We start from the raw sequence: 17,437 nt of genomic DNA on the forward strand, positions 1-17,437 counted from the left end.
TCGTTTCTAGCGGGCACAATTTTTTGTCTCTAATACTAAATTGACCAGATTGCCCTTTCGCGGATTCCTTCAATATGAATGCAACTTAAGTTTTGGTCCTCCCATTTCTCCACAAGCAACCCATATATGCAGTCATACAATGCATTCAATTCTATTTAAGATTAGCTCCTAAATTGTTCAAGGGCACTACTCAACCTCGGCAGAATTTGCTACTGCATCTAGTCACATAAATTTGGCTTAAGTAAAACATTATTTATGACTTGAGGTTGTATTTTTAGCTTAGGCAATCATTTATTGTTGCTAATTATATAGCCATTCGGTCAAGGTTTCATGGCGATTATTTATTACTGCTAGTTATTTATATATTTTATTAGTCGAAGTTACTAAAATGTTGACTGAAAGTCGCCCTGTTCATCGGTTCAGCAAAATCGGGTACCAGCCCGCACCCGATCCAGAAGGACCCGTCGTCTCGATCCCAGCGCGGGTTGGAGCCGGACCGGTGTGGACCCATACAACGGAAATGGTGGTATGCTGGTTTGCGGTGTGGACCCGTGAAAACCATCGAGACCACAATACACTGAAAGAAAAAAAAAGAGCAGCTGCGGCGGACGGCGGCGACGGCCGGCGGCCGGGAAGAAGATGCCGCGCGAAGGCCTCGCTCGAGGCCTCGAGGTGGAGGCTGCGCTCGCGACGGAGGTAGCATGGGAACTGAAGGAGGCTGTTGCATCCATGGCTGCTGGGTCCTTGGATATGGATGTAGACTCACCACCGCATCTCCCCATAGAGACCTCTGCTAACAAGATTTCCCTTCTATCCTTCCTGTGCCATTGGTTCCATTACTCTTTTCATATCTATTCATTTTTTCCTGGATTGTATTCAGCCATGAATCCTAGCTCAGATCGAGATTAGGTTTAGTTTGCAAAGAAAGGGATGGGTGCAAGATTCAATCCATAGTAATCCCTACCATGTTCTCAGTTCTTGTTTGGAATTTGGATGTGGAATTCGAGAACTGTATCTTTGCTTTATCCTTCAAAAGAGGGACATATTTTTGTCTTTTTTGCTTCAATTATGTTTAAAATAAACTTATGTAACTTGTCTTTTTTGTTTCAGATTTCACTGAGTTTGAAGGATAGCAATTTCTGACAAGGCGTATATTTTGTTTCTGACAAGGTAAGGTGATTGACTCTATAGGGTCCAAATCTGAAACATAGGATCTATGGGTACACAAGGCAGCTACATTAGAGATTATTTGTTATGCTGCATATTTCGTTATTATACTGTAGACATTCGTTGATCCTGACTATGCTGCATATTTTGTTGTTATGCTATATAGAGATTCATTGATCATGACTATTCTTTTATTTGTCGTAGGCTGCAGATTTCTTTGTTATACACTACGGGTATGCAAGTATGAGAGTATTCTTGGTGCAGTACATCAACTTTATGTGAATGCATTCGGGAATTTTCTTATAGTTTAGTTAACTTAAGCTATTGTTAGATTTAATTAAGAAATCTTTTGTATGGAACATGATCAGTTCCCTAGGCATGCTATTCTCTTTCCGTGAGGGTGTTTCTTATGTTGACTTATTGCAATTTCGGATTAAATCAGAGTGTTTGCCAACCCACGCGGCCTTTCTACGCTGCTACCTTGGTCCACGTTCATCAGGAGCTTCATCTGCGCAATGCATGCTCGCGTGTAGGCCGTAGTCTCTCGCGTGCATGCGTGCGCGCGCGTCTTGTAAAGCGAACCGCTGCGTTAACCGGTGAAACCAGCTGCCCAAATCAACCCAGCATATTAATTAAGCCGTCGAAATCCAGCCCGCACCGAACCAACATATTTATTTTTTGGCTTGGGTTGGAAAACCGGACCATGAACAGGGGGCGAACTGAAAGCAATCTGTTTTAATATAGATGATCAAATGGCCGCCTGGCACGGGCCCGGTAAAGCACGGGCCCAATGTTACCGGGCTAGGCACGGCACGGAAGCGGAACCAGGCCGTGCCGTGCCCGCCCACAGGCTGAGCAAGCGGCCCAGGCCCGGCACGCCATGTTATCGGGCCAGCCCAAAGCACGACAAGCGAACGGGTCCGGTAAAGCACGCCATGTCACCTATCTCGCAGGCGCATCCCCTGCGCGCCGCCGCCGCTACTGTCACCCAGTCGCCCTGCTCGCCGCGGCCGCCCCTATGCGGTGCCACTTGCCTCCTTGCTGTGACCGTCGCTGGCAGGAGGACAAGCCACAGCAACAGCCGCTGGGAGGGAGAGGGACGAGGAAAGGAAGGAGGCAGAGGACGAAGGGAAGCCGGCGGAGAGCGTCTGGTGCGTCCGTTCGTGTCCCAGCCCTGCAGCACCCATTCATCAGCACTGTATATACGGCAGAAAAGTGCAAATTTGAAACTCTAAACATGGTGCTTTGCAGTTTTGCCATTACTAACATTGACATGATCCCAAACATGTGCAATTTTGATTCTACCGCCATTGGATGTATTTCCTCTCTTTCTTTTTCTTTTTCATATATTTAGCAGGATGAAAAGATCGTATTGCCCTTCTGTTACGGTATTACCGTATTGCACCACGTCGCTTTGTTTCGTCCGATCATCTCTCTTTTCCCGATCGATCTTTCACCGTTCATGACCTAGGGCAGCGCCGGTGGCATGCATCCATCCGACGAGCAGCTGCTGGCCGGCTGCTGCTGCAGCGTCAGCCACTGCAGTTGCAGCGCTACAGCTGAGCACCTAACAACAATCTACATATGAGGTCTCCGTAGAAACAGCTAGAGACTGTAAGACGCAAACTGCTCTCGCTATCGAATGCTAGCGTGCAATTATTTGAATTGAAAATAGAAATTCCTATAAAATCAAATTGAAATTCAGTGCAGGATTGGGAGGAATTGAGACAAGAGCGAGACTACACGGGTTAGTGGACGGGCACATCACCTAGATTTTGGCAACGTACTCCTTCTGGATGCCGTGCATGGCCATCTTCTTGGACACGCATGCGAGCGCGACGCCCCGGCGGCGGCCTGCAAGAGCAGCACGCAAACCTCGAATTCGTCGCATGCGATGCGGCGGCCGCGGCAGGGGAGAGCGCGACGACCGCGGCACGGGGAAGTGTGCGACGGCCGCAGCGAGCAGCGCGAACCCAGCACGGCGAGCGCGGAGGCGGTGACGGCCGCGCCGAGACGGGTCGACGCCGCCGGCCCCGCCGCCGAGAGGAAGGCGGCGGCCCAACCGTGAGGAGCCAAAAAAAAGTAGGGAGGGTAATACGGTCTTTTCATCCCACCAAATACATGAAAAAGAAAAAGAAAAAAGAGAAAATACACCAAATGGCAGCAGTATCAAGTAGCACATGTTTGGAGTCCTAATTTTACCATGTCAATATTAGTAGTGGCAAAACTGCGAAATGCGATGTTTAGAGTTCTAAATTTGCAATTTTTTCATATACACGGTGGCATCAGGAGAACGACCTCGCCCAACCATATCGTTGAACCATACAAGAGCAGTGCTCATATCTCCTGTCTGACAATAAGCTGATATGAGATGGGTATACGAAACTACATCAGGAACAACATTTTTTTAAGCATCATGCTCAATACATCTGAAGCTCCTTTGACGTTTCCACCTCTACAAAGGTCATTTATCAATTTTGAACATGAAAAATGATCCACAAGACTACCTTGTTGAGCAACCCTAAGAAAAAGCATGTAAGCATCGTCGGTCCAACCTGAATTTAAATAACCACAAACCATAGCACTATGTAGTGCTTCAACCTTATCTATCCCTTTTTCTTCGACTATATAAAATAAGTTTTCTGCTTCACTAAGGTTGCCTTGTTTACAAAGGCTATCAATTGCTACACCATAGATAAGTGAAGTAGGCTCCAGCCCTTCATCCATCATATGGTTTAGGTTTATAAAGTCCAATACCTCCATAAGGAGACCACTCCTGCCGAATCCAGTGGCCAATATGCTACAGGTAACTATGTCTGGTTTTATATTTGCCTCCAGCATCTTCATGAATTCCTGCTGGGCCTTTTGCATTTCTCCCTTCAGAGAGTAACCATTGATCAGGCATGTAAAGTGGATTCTTTCAGGTGCCCCAAACCCCTAGACATCATTTCATTCAGTAGATAAAATGCCTCATTCATGTTCCCAAGCTTGCAATAACCATCCATAGCAATGTTGTATACCACCTTATCAAGACGGATACCCGAATCCCTAAATTTCTTGAAGTGCACAGTAACTTCAGATGTCTTGCCTAACTTTCTGAGGCACTGTAGAAGATAACCAACAATGTGACAATTTATCTTGTTACCATGGGATTCCATGGCTTCACACTGATCTACCGCCTTTAATGCGTTTCCCATTTTGCCATAACTACGAATGAGATAGCTATAACCATATACATCAGGGATGCATCCTTGTTTGGCCTTTAACTCCAGCACCTTTTTCAGCTGCCTCCAATTTCATTTCTCTGCATAGTCTCTCCATTAGCATGTTATAAGTCATGGCCTCAATTGGGACCCTCTCTTTGGTGACCCCTTGAAGAACCTCATAAGCTACATCATACTTTCCACAATCACAAAGACCAATTATGAATGAGGAGTATCCATGCGGCTTCACTCCTATTTCAATCATCTCAACCCACAATTGGACTGCTTCGTCTGCCTTCTTTGCTTTAAAAAGCGACCTGGTGACTATGTTTAATGAATCAGCATCCAGAGTCATCTGAGAGAACTTCATTTGATCAAAAGCTGCGGCAACCATCTCCAATCCACTGCTCCGTGCTACAAATTTGAGAGCAAAATTGCAAGCCCAAGCTGATGGAACATACCCAAGCCTGCAAAGATGACTAAGCATGTCTACTGTGGCCTGCACATCATGGCATATAGTGTATGCCTTGATCAAGCAATTGCTTCCAGATGAGAGTGAGTGAGGAGTTCTTCTGAGGTGATTCATGAGTGCTAGGATTTCTGGACCACCACTACCAGTTCCAGTTGTTGAAGCTATTTGACAGAACAAGGATAGCAACATCTTCCCCTGGCGTGAATGGGATAAAATGTGCATAATCACTGAGTAGGTTGAAAAGTCATGATGAAACCCAATGCTCTCGGTATCTTTAAAGTAGGCAAATGCAACGACCGCTGGCTTCCTCTTTAGGCAGCGGAGTTGCACAGCACTTTCAGAACTCAAAATGCGGGATCGTTTCCGGATGATTGTGTTGTCGTGAACAATATCCGGCTTCTCATCACCACTCGAGAAGTCTGACTGAACTGCAGCGGCAAGCGTTGAGAAGGGGCAAGAAAAAGTTTCCCGGGTGAAAAGTGAAAACCCTCCAGTGTCTGAACCATTCAGCTGTGCATTTGGGTGGCCACCACATGAGCATGGTAAAAATGGGATCTTTCAGCTCTGCAACGGCTGCCCCGGTGCCGTGCGGCCGCCCTCCTAACCGACTCGCAGCTGCCTGCCTGCTTGCCCGCCCGCCCGCGCCGCTAGCAAAGGGTTTCCGCCTGCAGCCGCCGCCGCCGCTGTGTGCTCTGCGCTCCCGCGCGTCTGGAGCTCGGGCCGTATACCATTTTCGGGCCCACTAGACAAGGTATAAAATGGGCCCCAATTCAGCCCGTCTTGGCTATTTGGGCTTCTTCTGTATGAAATTGCCTGGTAGACCTGATTGGGCTGTACGGAAAGGCTGCAACTTGCGACAGAGAGAGCATTGAAGAGGAGAAAACAACTGACGAAATTACGGAAGTGTAAAAGAAAAAATATAAATTCTAAGGAGTTAGTATATTTTGGGTGATGAAATTTTAAAGATTATGGACGGTTGCGACATAAAGTGTATAACATTGATATGTGAGGCACCACAACATGAGGAACAGTTCCTTTTTAGCGCGAAACGCATGAAATACGTATGCTCATTTCTGAATTTGTAGTGACCTTTCTGTAAAATTTCGACAAACTACTCACACCGATGAATTCTTGTGTACAAAAAAAAACCCCAACAACTGCATCCTATTGCCGGCGGGCCGGCCGGCCACGCCACGGCCAGCCGGTTCCTTGTCCTTTTCCCAGGTGGACTTCACCCCACGCTTCCATCTTTCTCAGAAGGCACCGCCGCCGGCACTTCACACAGCAGCTAAATCAAGGCAAGCATTCTTCGTCCATCACTGCCTCACTCCGCATCCAGCTGGTACTACTGTGGTGTCTGAGCAAGAGCGCCAAAGAGGCGCTGGCGCGGCCATGGCGGCGGTGAAGCCCATTCTGTACAGCGCGTGGATCAGCTCCTGCTCCTTCCGGGTCCGAATCGCCCTCAACCTCAAAGGTAACTAACTGAATCAAGCCTCTGGCTTTTGTTTCTTGCTCCAGAGATGATGGCAAATCCGTGCCTAGAATGGGTTCTCGTTCCTGAGATATGGAGACGTGTCCTTCCTTGATTTCATCTGTTCAACAGATATCGGGGGAGTTTGTGTGGTTCAGAGTACCTGATTTTGGACAGGCTATCTTTGGGGGTTGTCAGAATTTGTGCTTCTCTGGACTGCAGGGACCGGGTCACACTCACTGGGATGGCTCCTGTTATACCAGATGCTTGTTATTTAATTATGGCTTTTTTTTCTGTGAACTAATTGCGCCGATTTCTCTGTAATGAAGGTGTGGATTATGAGTACAGGGCTGTGACACGGACTGATCCAGGTTAGCAGTAGACGATCTCTTGTATTTGATGGACTTGGTTAGTTAACTACTCCCTCCGTCCCAAATTACAATTCGTTTTAGGTTTTTTAGATATATAGTTTTTGTTATGTATCTAGACATAGCGTATATCTAGGTGCATAGCAAAATATATGTATCTAGAAAACCCAAAACGAATTATAATTTAGTATGGAGGTAGTAGTAATTTGTTAACATCAACCATATAGCGAGCCTTCCAAAAAATAATCAAACATACAGTCAGCCTAGTGGTATCAAATTGGGTCACCTCCCAAAATTATGAGTGAATTTACATGCACCATTAAATTGGCCACTAGTTTCCCAAAATATTGGCTTTAGTCGATGTTTGCAGATAACACTGGCTTTTCAGACATTTTGTTGCACTTTGAACTAAAGAATCATTTAGACACCTTGTTGCATTTTTCTTAGGAGATGTACTGTTTTCATGAGTGACTCATAACTTTGAGGCAGCAACATTTTTCTTTTCATTTTCCAGCTGTAATGAATTCATCAGTAGTCCTCAGAGTAGTTGGACTAATTTTTTTTCCCTTGTGATAATATTGTAGATTATGAAAAGATCAATCCAATCAAGTATGTCCCAGCATTTGTAGATGGGGATTTTGTTGTTTCTGACTCCCTCGCAATCATATTGGTGAGATGTTATTCTGTAATTTTTTTTTTATCTATAGGCACTTTAGTATTATTGACAAACTTCTTGCTTTCTGTTTAGTATCTTGAAGACAAGTATCCTCAACACCCTCTTTTGCCTCAAGATCTCAAAAAGAAAGCTATTAATCTGCAGGTACAAGTTTTACCCAAGAGTTGAGAAGTTTATGGTAGGAAGCTAAGTATTCTTATGGGTTTTGAAACATAAGACTGCAGGCAGCTCAAGTATTGAATAAGTTTATCACGTTATTTATATTTTGCATGTATCACTTGCTACTAAATAGGACATAAAGGAGCATGGGATCAACAGTGTTCCAAGATCATTTCAGTTTACAGTTTACAAATCTATCTGTAACATTGTAAATTGCCAATCCATGTGGATGACGAATGTTTCTTACTTCTCTGCAGATTGCAAATATAGTGTGTTCGAGCATTCAACCTCTTCAATGTTATGCTGTAATTGTGGGTTCATTCACAACCAGCAAGTGTTGATGAAATATTGTGCTTCCTTTTCAGTATTGACTCAATGATTTCTGGGCATTTTATTTTGTGGCACTCCCATGGCAGGGTCTGGTTGACGGCAAGTTAAGCTCTAATGAGAGTCTTCAGATTGTTCGGCATTACATTGACAAGGGATTTAGAGGTCTGTGTCGATACACTCTCTTATTCAATGGTGCACTTTTCTGTTACTGCGTATTGTTTCTTTCCAGTTGCACTTAACAAATGGTATTTCCTTGTAAACACATAATAAATATGACCTCTGTCACCATATTTCCTACTCTTGTTCCCTTATTGTTTGTTGCATTTTGTGTTGGCCTTCTCTGACTTTCCTCTGGATCCAATCAGCAATTGAGAAACTTTTGGAAGGGTGCGACAGTAAATATGCTACTGGAGATGAAATCCAATTGGTCAGTATTTCAAATTCTAGATTTTTTCCTTGACAATTAACTGCATGGCCCGTACAAATTACTCTGTAAAAAAGGTGCAGTGTTATAATCAATGCAAGGACAACCATGTCTATTTCCATTTTCCTGCTGCACTGATTCTGCTTTAGTTTATAGGTGTGATACAAGCATTTCTATACTTGATGGTCAAATTTAATTTGAACTTGGATACTTCATTGCATATTGCACATTCACTCAGTAATCTGCTGCTGTGTGTTTTGTGCTCATGGGCAGGCGGATGTGTTTCTTGCGCCACAGATCCATGCAGGCATGACACGCTTCCAAATTGATATGGTACACAACCTGTCATCTGTTATTCCTAGATGCATGTAAAATAATACTCCCCTCAATCACAAAAAGGAAGAATGTGGAATGTCCATCTTGCCCTCAGTTAAACCCATATTAAAAATTGCAGTAGAGCCAGTTAATGATAGGATTAAGGAAGGGTAGGCTGGAACAAACAAATAGGGTAAATTTGCCCAGAAGTTGTAGAACTACTATATACACTTCGAAACAGTGAAAGATGGTAAAATCAAAATATATTTCTGATCAGAGTGATTTCTTTATAGCAAATTCCTTAAACTAGGGAATGACGGCAACTGTTTTTGCAGTCGAACTATCCTCTTTTGGAGAGATTCTACAAAGCCTACATGGAAATTTCTGCGGTTCAAGACGCTGTTCCTGAAAAGCAGCCAGATGCACCATCACCCTGGATATGAAAACTTACGACAAGACGCGTACTGTAATGTGGGAAATACTAGGGTTGCTGGTTCTCCCGGTAACCATGGATTATACAAGAGCGGCCTGCTGCTCTTGCTCAGCGCAAGAGAATAAGTGTTCACAGTACAAAATTTAGCCTCATCAGTGGGAATAATGATCTTGTCGCAGTTGAGTTTTTGCATGTACTACGCAACACGTGTCTTAGACTTGGAGAATGTATAGCATGGCTGTCTACATACATGAAGCACTGTCCTGTATAAGCAAGCCTTGACTTGGAGAAAGGTGCCTTCGTCGTTCTGAAATTAAAAGTTGCTCCGCCACCATGCGTGATCACTACCTGCGATCGAGCTGCTGCTGTTCAGTTGGGGAGGGATAAGGAGGAGATGCGCAGGGATGAGGACTCTGTGGTTGTGGCCGTAAAACGAGGAAATCTACTGTTCAAAGTTTGATTGTTAGCCTAATGCAAAACAAGGAAAACTACTGTTCAAAGTTTTAGAAGTTTGACTAAATCATACGCGAAACGCCATGGTTTCATAATTGGATGAGATGGGGACGAAGCATCTGGCTTGACTTAGCTCCGAAACAGATACATGGGAACCACTACGTTTCGTTCCTATAAAATAAAAACTGGGTTTTCCCTACGGTTACCCTTGGAACGAGATGCAACCTTCATAGTAAAAATCAATGTTATCTGCAAGTTACATCAGTACACATGTTTTCAGTGATAATTTGTTTTCGACCTTGAAGGGAAGTCACTGCGTCCTGCATGCTCGCTGCAGGAAGACATTCCTGTGAAGGCAAATTGTTCGCCGATGATGCACACATACGTGCGCACTGACGCATGCACAGATGCAAAATAAATAAATAAAGATATAAGTATCTTTCTTGGACTAACCCTCCCCTTTCGTCTCTTCCTCTGTTTTCCGGTCCAAACCCCTGACTTTCTGGATGACAGGATGACCTTCTGGGTTCTGGCCACAAGGGGAGGGTGGCCCCACCTGCCAAACACTCGGACTTGGCAAACTAGGGCCTTTCTTCCCTGCTGCATTCGGCTCTGCTCTATCCACTCTGCTCACAAAGGAGCTAGGAGTAGACAGGAGATTTGGGGCTCCACCTGCTGCTCAGTGTCTAGGCAATTTTTGGCTTCATCTGCTACTGTATCTCATCGTCATCTGTTAGTTCAGTTACCCTGCTACTGCTGATTGAGGAGGACGAGGAAGCAGCGTCCATGGCGACAGCGAGGCCCATCCTGTACAACAGCTGGATCAGCTCCTGCTCCCACCGTGTCCGCATCGCTCTCAACCTCAAAGGTGAATTACTACTAACTCTTCATACTTTGGTGTCTGGTTGGTTCTTAGGCCTAGCTGAGCATCTTATGCTATAATTCAGATAGCATAGGCACAAGAAGGGGACCTATGTCAAACTACTCTTCTCCTTCAGTACAACTTGTAGTCCCAAGCTTTGCAATAAGCAGGTTCAGAGTTATCTTTGTCTGGTCAAATTCTGAACTTTTTTCAGATAGGGATGACTGCAGATGCTCGCAGTTATGTGTTTCTTGGTCTAGTTGAATTTCAAGAATTGTGAATAGCTGGATAAATTTGACAAGCCCAGTGATTTTTTGTGATGATATCCTTGAGCTGTACTGTTTAGTGACAGGATCAGACGATTGTAGTGCATTTTTTTAGTTGCTTATGTGCTCCCACTGGTCTTGGGAGTTTTTCTTAATTCTTAAGTTTAGAGAACCTGATGTGTGCCAACGTGTGGGAAACTCTGATGAGAATTGAGCAAGTTAGATTGTGAAATTTGAGGTCCATTTGATGATGACTGATTTCGTCATTTTTCTTTATTATGAAGGTGTGGACTATGAGTACAAGTCAGTAAATCCCAGGACAGACCCAGGTAACAGCAACGCCTTGACACATCTCTTGCTTTGCAGTTGCCATCTCATTCATGCATTCACAAGAAATGAGAACACAAGAACTCAAGAAGGATCACACGGTGATAGAATTAGAGTTATATGCTGAAGTTAGTGCTCAATCGTGTATTAGTTGATTTCCTTGCAGATTATTGTTTTGTGCTACTTTTCTTATGTTCAACTACGAATTCTTCTGCTATAATGGATTTTCTTAGTACCTTTAATTATATTCACACATGCATCGCTATGTCTTTCCTTTTGTAGATTATGAAGAAATCAACCCAATGAAATATATTCCTGCACTAGTAGATGGGGACATAGTCATTTCCGACTCTCTTGCCATCTCATTGGTGAGTTACAAATGTTGCTTCAGCAGATTTTCATTGTGCCGTCAAGTAAATATGTTCTTTTGACATGTCACTGCATCCGTTACTAATCACTAACAAGTGTCTTGTTATTGGGTTGAACAGTATTTGGAAGACAAATATCCTGCGCATCCTCTCCTGCCTAAAGATCCCAAGAGGAAAGCTCTTAATCTTCAGGTCATTTCCAGATCAAAGCCTCTTTGTACCTTGTTCACAGAACTAAAATAAAAAATCTGAATGACAATTTGTATGTGGGGAATTAAATTGCTATCTTGTATTTAATTTTTCAGTATGGTATTTGGCACATATACCTGCTATAAATTGGCCACGTTGTCATTTGAAGAGATCGACCATTCCTATTGTCACTTAGCTCCTATTTACTGCATCTCCTTTTCAACAAGTCCGTCTCTTGTTGCAGATTGCTAACATAGTTTGTTCAAGCATTCAACCTCTTCAAGGCTATGCCGTTATTGTGGGTATTACCAGCTGCTAGCTACCATTCATGATACTGTAGGTATGTTCAACATTATTTACAGAACAACTTTGCAGGGTTTGCATGAGGGAAGCATGAGCCCTGATGAGAGCCTTCAAATTGTTCAGCGTTATACTGACAAGGGATTCAGAGGTCTGATTTCCTATCACTTTTTTTATTGCAAAGTAGAATGGTCTTTGTTTGTAGTCACAAGATTCAAGTTTCCAAATCCAGCGATGTAATTATATTAGTGATGCTGTTACTTATTGTAATTGGGATGAAAGTTCCTAACATCACTAAATACATGCACCTTCAGTACCAAAATATACAAAAGTGTTTTTTTCTAGTAATATTGCTTACAGTGATACCATCTTTTTTCAACTCTCTGTGTCAGCGATTGAAAAGCTTTTGGATGGATGCGAGAGTAAATATGCTACTGGAGATGATGTCCAATTGGTTTGTTTGGCTGCCCCAAATTTATACATTATGCATGCTGCTTTACCTTCTCCAATCACTTTGAAATGATCCTCAAAGCTGAATCATCGCCTTGATCATACATAGAAATTTTCTCCAAGCTACATTTAAAACTTCTTGATTGACTTACTCCTCCTCCCTCGAACTTTCCTGATCCTGTGAAACAATTTATTATTTTTTTTGCCTCTGCAATGCGATTTGAACTTATCTTCAGGTACATATTTTGCATATATCAACAGGGTGATGTGTTTCTAGAGCCACAGATCCATGCCGGCATAAATCGCTTCCAAATTGATATGGTATCCAACATTCATCTGCAGTTCCCTGTAAACATGTTAAATACTAATAAGAAGCACTGTCGTGCTGCTTATTCAGAAAGTAGTCTCAATACATGCTTGCTTTCCTGCAGTCGAAGTACCCGATTTTGGCAAGACTTCACGATGCATACATGGAAATCCCAGCATTTCAAGCTGCGCTTCCTAAAAATCAGCCAGATGCACCATCATCATAAAGAATCAAGATTACCAAGCTACATCAAAATGCATGCTTTTCAATAATAAGTTGGAAGAGTTTGTTCAAAAAAATAATAATTTGGAAGGAGGGTAACTGCTTCGACACTGTGTTGGAAGCTAGCTTACCCATTCATGATGACCAAAGGGAGCGGCTAGTCGAAGCATGCCAGCTTCTGGAGTCTTCAGCTATGCAGTTCTTCACATCCCACGGATGGCTTTTCTTTTGCGTATTGGTCTTTAATTTTAAACTCAGTGTGGGTTAAACTCTGAGGGTATGATTGTACTAATGGCGGACTGATGCCTTTCTATGAAGGGTTTGAAGCCGGAACTTTTTCCATTATCTAAAAAAAAATGTTTAAGCAATTCGCTGATTCCCGTGTACAGTTTGGATGAAGCATTAATACTGCAAATTCTGAATGCAGCACAATAATTGTGGTTCTAATTACTGAACAACTGCAAAACTATTGATCTATTGAACAGACAAAGCACAATCAGATGATAGATATGCAATATATCATGTGCAACAACATATCGAACTGTTGACATTACATATCATTTTCGCAAGCCAGCAACTGTGTAAGAAACGTAGCCCCATTAGATTATAATTGTGATTTTGGTAATTGTGTGACAACATAGTCAATGGGACTAATCAAGTTTGTCAAGTGAATGATGATCTTAGGTCCCATGGATGAAATGTAAGCCCTAGTAAAGCAAGAAATGAAAAAAGAACTCAAAGAAATATCGAATTGGATGAGTTCAGCGAGTGAAGTGTTGGTGTACTGGGAAGTTGCTACGACGATCAAGTGAAGAAACTTCTATAGCATCGGAGCAACCGATGCTATGGACAGAAGCGTTGGTGTATTGGTCAGTTGGTTACTCAAAGCGCATGTTTTGTGTCTAGAAAGTTAGCGCCAGTTGCACCGACGTGCAGCAGAAAGATGTTAGGGTTCAACAGCTAGCATGCAGGCTCAGTGTGACCGGTTAAACCGATCCCTATGACCGGTTTAACTGACGCTTTAAGGTTTTCGGGAAAGTTTTTGGCAACAGCTATGGTTGGTTCTCTAGCCTATATAAACACTTCCTCCGGGTCATTTGAGGTTGCTGGAGTTCAGAAGAAGCACATAGACACTGAAGAAGACCTCCAAGCCATGCATGTTGCTAATTGATCATATCCATAGGCTTTAGCACATGCTTTGAGAATGTTAGTGCTAGATTAGGCCTAGAGAGAGTGAGAGAGCAAGGTGTAGCTGCCTTGTGTTTGGTTCTTGAGTGAACCTTAGCTGTAATCTCGGAATGCCGGCCCCTTAGAGCCTTGGTGGCTCGCCGGCAAGTCATCGACCCTCAGGTTTGGTGTGGATGAGCGGCGACGACGGCTTTGTGCGGAGGACGAGGAGACCCCTCCTTCATGGGAAGCTCCATACTGAAGGCGGCATCAAGGTGATCTGGAAACTTGGCGTGAAACTTAGTGGCCTAACCTTTGTGGCAAGTCAAGGGGTGTCACGAAAGAGATTTGGTGACCGGAAAGCAATACTCTTAATGAGTTTTTCAACAACGTGGACTGGTGGTTGCTTAGTACGTACCGATACTATGGGATAAATTATCATGGTAAGAGTTTGCTTCCCCTCATCTTCTTTTTATATTTCTGCATTTCTCTTGCAACTTGTGTGCGTTTACTTTTCTTAGTGTAGTATCTTACTAGGATTAGCTATAGGTTGCAAAACTTATTTGTTTTGGGATGAGGGTTTCAAACTAATTGAACCGTAGTTGCACATTTAGATAGCATGTTCTAGTTTATATTCTGTGCTAATTCCTTTCAATTCCTTTCAATCTATCTTGTTTCACTCCGTCTTGCTGGCTTAAGTCACTTTAGGACCACGTCCAATCCTATCATTCTAAATAGTGACATTATTACCAATCCTCTTTACTTAGTCACATCCATATTGAAAACAATGTTAAGGATGACTTCACCACCAAAATTTCCGTACTATTGCAGAAGGAGAGAAAAGACATTGGACAATGAAAAAAGTTCTCGGAGTACTACTAACAGAAACCAGCCCTCGAAATAAAATATAAGCTTTGGACTTTGAAATAAGTACTCTGACTTGCAGTGAAATTAGCTCATTTACTTCCCCTCAAAAGAATTGGCTCATTAACACTAAAAAATACGAAAATTGGACGTAGTATACGTTAAAAACTATCCACTGGACCACTGCCCATAAGGCAATAACGTCATCAAAGACATTTAATCTGGAATGTGACATGGCATATCTCACTTCATTGCCTTTGAACAATTCTTGGCGGTGGATAAGGCAGTCCCTCCAATAGGATAAATGACTTCAGGTTATGTAATCAACCCACCTCCTTCGGCAAAGACCTGGCCTAAATTTAAAGCTTGAGGTGCAAGTGTCAATATCGGAGCAATTTCTTATGTCTAGTGACATTGTGGAGATTATGCAAATTCTGCGTATTGACTTCAGTTGATCGTGTAAAAAAATGCAAATATATGTGTTTTAGCGGTCATTTACCATTCTGATGTGAGAACAGGAATAAGAAATTAATAGCATCTTTTTTTAAGTAAAAGGTGCACACGGCACACGAGCACCGCTTTCTTTCTATTAACACAATGACGCACAGCTCTCTTGCGTGCTCGAGAAAAAAATGGTGCACACACGCACTTGATGGAATGAGATTGTGTTTCATTGGACAACATGGAAGAAATTTGAACGTGGGCACATGGCAAACTTGTCATAGACTGAGTCTAACAAAAAAGCTGATAATACACACATTAGTTTGTATGGATTGACACGATGTTCTAGTTATGCGTGTTTGATAGGGAAAAACTGGTTCCAAAAGCATAACTATCTGATCAGAATTTGATGCTTGCGATCATGTGAAATAACTCTAGCTCTCAAGCATTTCAAGTTGCATTGCTACAGGCATTCTGAAGTGCTTCCAGGAACTAATTCCGTTCATGATTGAGCGGATCAAATGATGTAGCTAAGGCCGAGTCAACTTATGTTCTGCTGTCAGCATTAAAAAATTTTAGAGTAAATTCAGCAGATCTTCTATCAAACTCCCTACTCTAGATTTAGAGGGTGAAGTAAAAAAAAAACTAACTCCAGCAGGCTCTCTATTTAAGCTCTTAAAATGAGGAGGCCTCCAAATCTCCCCCTCCACCCCCAGGTCTAGGGGGTCTCTAGGAAACCCTCCATCCGTGGGTTCCATCCAACTGCATCTTCTTTCCCCCTCTTGACGCGCAGCGCCTCCCATGCCGAGACCCTCATCGTATTGCGCCGCAGTGCCGCCCCCTTGCAGTGCTGCCTAGCCGCCCCGTCTCCTCTTCATAGTCGTGTTGTGCGCCCGAGCTCTGGCCGCCCAAACCCGAGCTCTGGACGCCCTCCGCACGCCATGTCCGAGCTTCGGCCGCCCCTCGTGCCGGCGCCATGTGAGCCCGAGCTTCGGCCGGCCCCTGCCTGCCGACACCGCGCGAGCCAAGCTCTGGCTGCCCTCCGCACGTCGGTGCGCCAGTTCCGAGCTTTGGCCGCCATTCTCGCCAGCGTTACGCGAGCCCAACTCCGACCGGTCGCTGCCCAACAGCACCGCGCGAGCTGAGCTCTGGCCGTCCTCCGGGCATGGGTGCGCCAGGCCTGAGCTCCGGCTGCCCCTCCCGATGGCTCCGCGCCAACTTGAGCTTTGACCGGCCCTACCTGCCGGCGCTGCGCGAGCCAAGCTCTGGCTGCCCTCCGCGCATCAGTGCTCTAGGTCCGAGCTCCGGCTGCCACTCCCACCGGCGCCGCCCGAGCCTAGCTCCGACCAGCAGCTGTCAAGCGCCGCCATGCAAGCCGAGCTCTGGCTGCCCTCCGTGCATTGGTGCGCTAGGCCTAAGCTCCGACCACCCCACCTGTCGGCGCTCGTGCTCTCCAGCTCCAAATGCCATGGGGACGAAGAAAGAAGAGGGGAAGAAGAAAAAAGAAGAAGAAAGGAGACATGACAAATAGGCTCCACATACCAGGAGGAAGTAGGGGTTGAGATATAGAGGTTTTTTCTGGAGTTGGAGGAAAAATTCAAGCCCTCAGAAAATAGGAAGAGCTTCTACTTGACAAGTAGAGGGTTTAATTTGGGGAGTATTGCTGGAGTTGCTCTTAGCAAAGCCCTTCTATTGATAGCCAAAATTGGCAAGGACCGAGGTTGACCGGTCAGACCAGTTGGGTCTGCTATAGTCCGAGTAGGTTTAGATTTTGTAAATCGTGATCTTTGTAAACCAACTCGTGAAGGGGTACGACTTCCCCGGCCTATATATACGGAGGCTAAGGCTGATTTGAGGGGAATCCCAATCGATTCAACCTATTGCACTTACTTTTTACTCTCCAAACCTATCTCTTTGCCAAACCCTAATTCTGTTCTTCTTGCATCTTACGGCGTTCGAGAGCGTTCTGAGTGGCCTGCCGACCTCAGAGCAACCCTAGCTCCATTAGCCCTGGCAGGGTCCCTCCCGAACTTGTGGTTCTAGGTCTCCGCGCTGCCTGGAAGAACCGATCTGTAGAAGCGGTCTGACCGGCCTGCGCAGGAGCACCGCCGGTGACGATCATTTGCGATCCGCGCGTTCTAGCGCATTCGGTGTGTTGACCAGATTTGTGTCAACACCTTCCATGTATCAACCAACTAGGATT

The 17,437-nt window shown here is 44.3% G+C and overlaps 2 protein-coding genes and 1 pseudogene across 3 annotated transcripts; 2 read left to right on the top strand and 1 right to left on the bottom strand.

Annotated features, from left to right (window-relative positions):
- Positions 1–3,418: 3,418 nt before the first annotated feature.
- Positions 3,419–5,913, bottom strand: LOC112884515 (annotated as a pseudogene).
- A 69-nt stretch (positions 5,914–5,982) lies between these two features.
- On the top strand, positions 5,983–9,350 carry LOC112884878 (glutathione S-transferase-like). Of its 2 annotated transcripts, none has more exons than XM_025950499.1 (9): positions 5,983–6,316; positions 6,643–6,684; positions 7,266–7,351; positions 7,430–7,501; positions 7,774–7,827; positions 7,933–8,008; positions 8,212–8,273; positions 8,544–8,603; positions 8,921–9,350. In XM_025950499.1, exons 1-9 carry the CDS (start codon positions 6,235–6,237, stop codon positions 9,026–9,028), a joined length of 642 nt encoding a protein of 213 aa, XP_025806284.1. In that variant the 5' UTR covers positions 5,983–6,234; the 3' UTR covers positions 9,029–9,350. The 2 variants fall into 2 exon arrangements, with proteins under 2 accessions (XP_025806284.1, XP_025806283.1); XM_025950498.1 differs by having other exon boundaries at positions 6,089–6,316; positions 7,774–7,821.
- A 610-nt stretch (positions 9,351–9,960) lies between these two features.
- LOC112884877 (glutathione S-transferase) lies at positions 9,961–13,136 on the top strand. Its single transcript, XM_025950497.1, has 9 exons — positions 9,961–10,339; positions 10,884–10,928; positions 11,209–11,294; positions 11,415–11,486; positions 11,728–11,781; positions 11,859–11,934; positions 12,176–12,237; positions 12,495–12,554; positions 12,665–13,136. The coding sequence occupies exons 1-9, from the start codon at positions 10,258–10,260 to the stop codon at positions 12,764–12,766; spliced, it is 639 nt and encodes a 212-aa protein (XP_025806282.1). The 5' UTR covers positions 9,961–10,257; the 3' UTR covers positions 12,767–13,136.
- Positions 13,137–17,437: the final 4,301 nt, after the last annotated feature.

This window comes from Panicum hallii, chromosome 3 (assembly GCF_002211085.1).
Source record: "Panicum hallii strain FIL2 chromosome 3, PHallii_v3.1, whole genome shotgun sequence".
NCBI lineage: Eukaryota > Viridiplantae > Streptophyta > Magnoliopsida > Poales > Poaceae > Panicum > Panicum hallii.

What these genes read in the sequence shown, in the direction of transcription:
- LOC112884878 (XM_025950499.1), top strand. Translation starts at nt 6,235, where the DNA reads ATGGCGGCGGTGAAGCCCATTCTGTACAGCGCGTGGATCAGCTCCTGC. An exon ending in TGTGACACGGACTGATCCAG is followed by an intron (nt 6,685 to 7,265) that starts GTTAGCAGTAGA and finishes ATAATATTGTAG; the next exon opens with ATTATGAAAAGATCAATCCA. An exon ending in TTCAATGTTATGCTGTAATT is followed by an intron (nt 7,828 to 7,932) that starts GTGGGTTCATTC and finishes CTCCCATGGCAG; the next exon opens with GGTCTGGTTGACGGCAAGTT.
- LOC112884877 (XM_025950497.1), top strand. Translation starts at nt 10,258, where the DNA reads ATGGCGACAGCGAGGCCCATCCTGTACAACAGCTGGATCAGCTCCTGC. An exon ending in ACTCTCTTGCCATCTCATTG is followed by an intron (nt 11,295 to 11,414) that starts GTGAGTTACAAA and finishes TGGGTTGAACAG; the next exon opens with TATTTGGAAGACAAATATCC. An exon ending in TACTGACAAGGGATTCAGAG is followed by an intron (nt 11,935 to 12,175) that starts GTCTGATTTCCT and finishes TCTCTGTGTCAG; the next exon opens with CGATTGAAAAGCTTTTGGAT.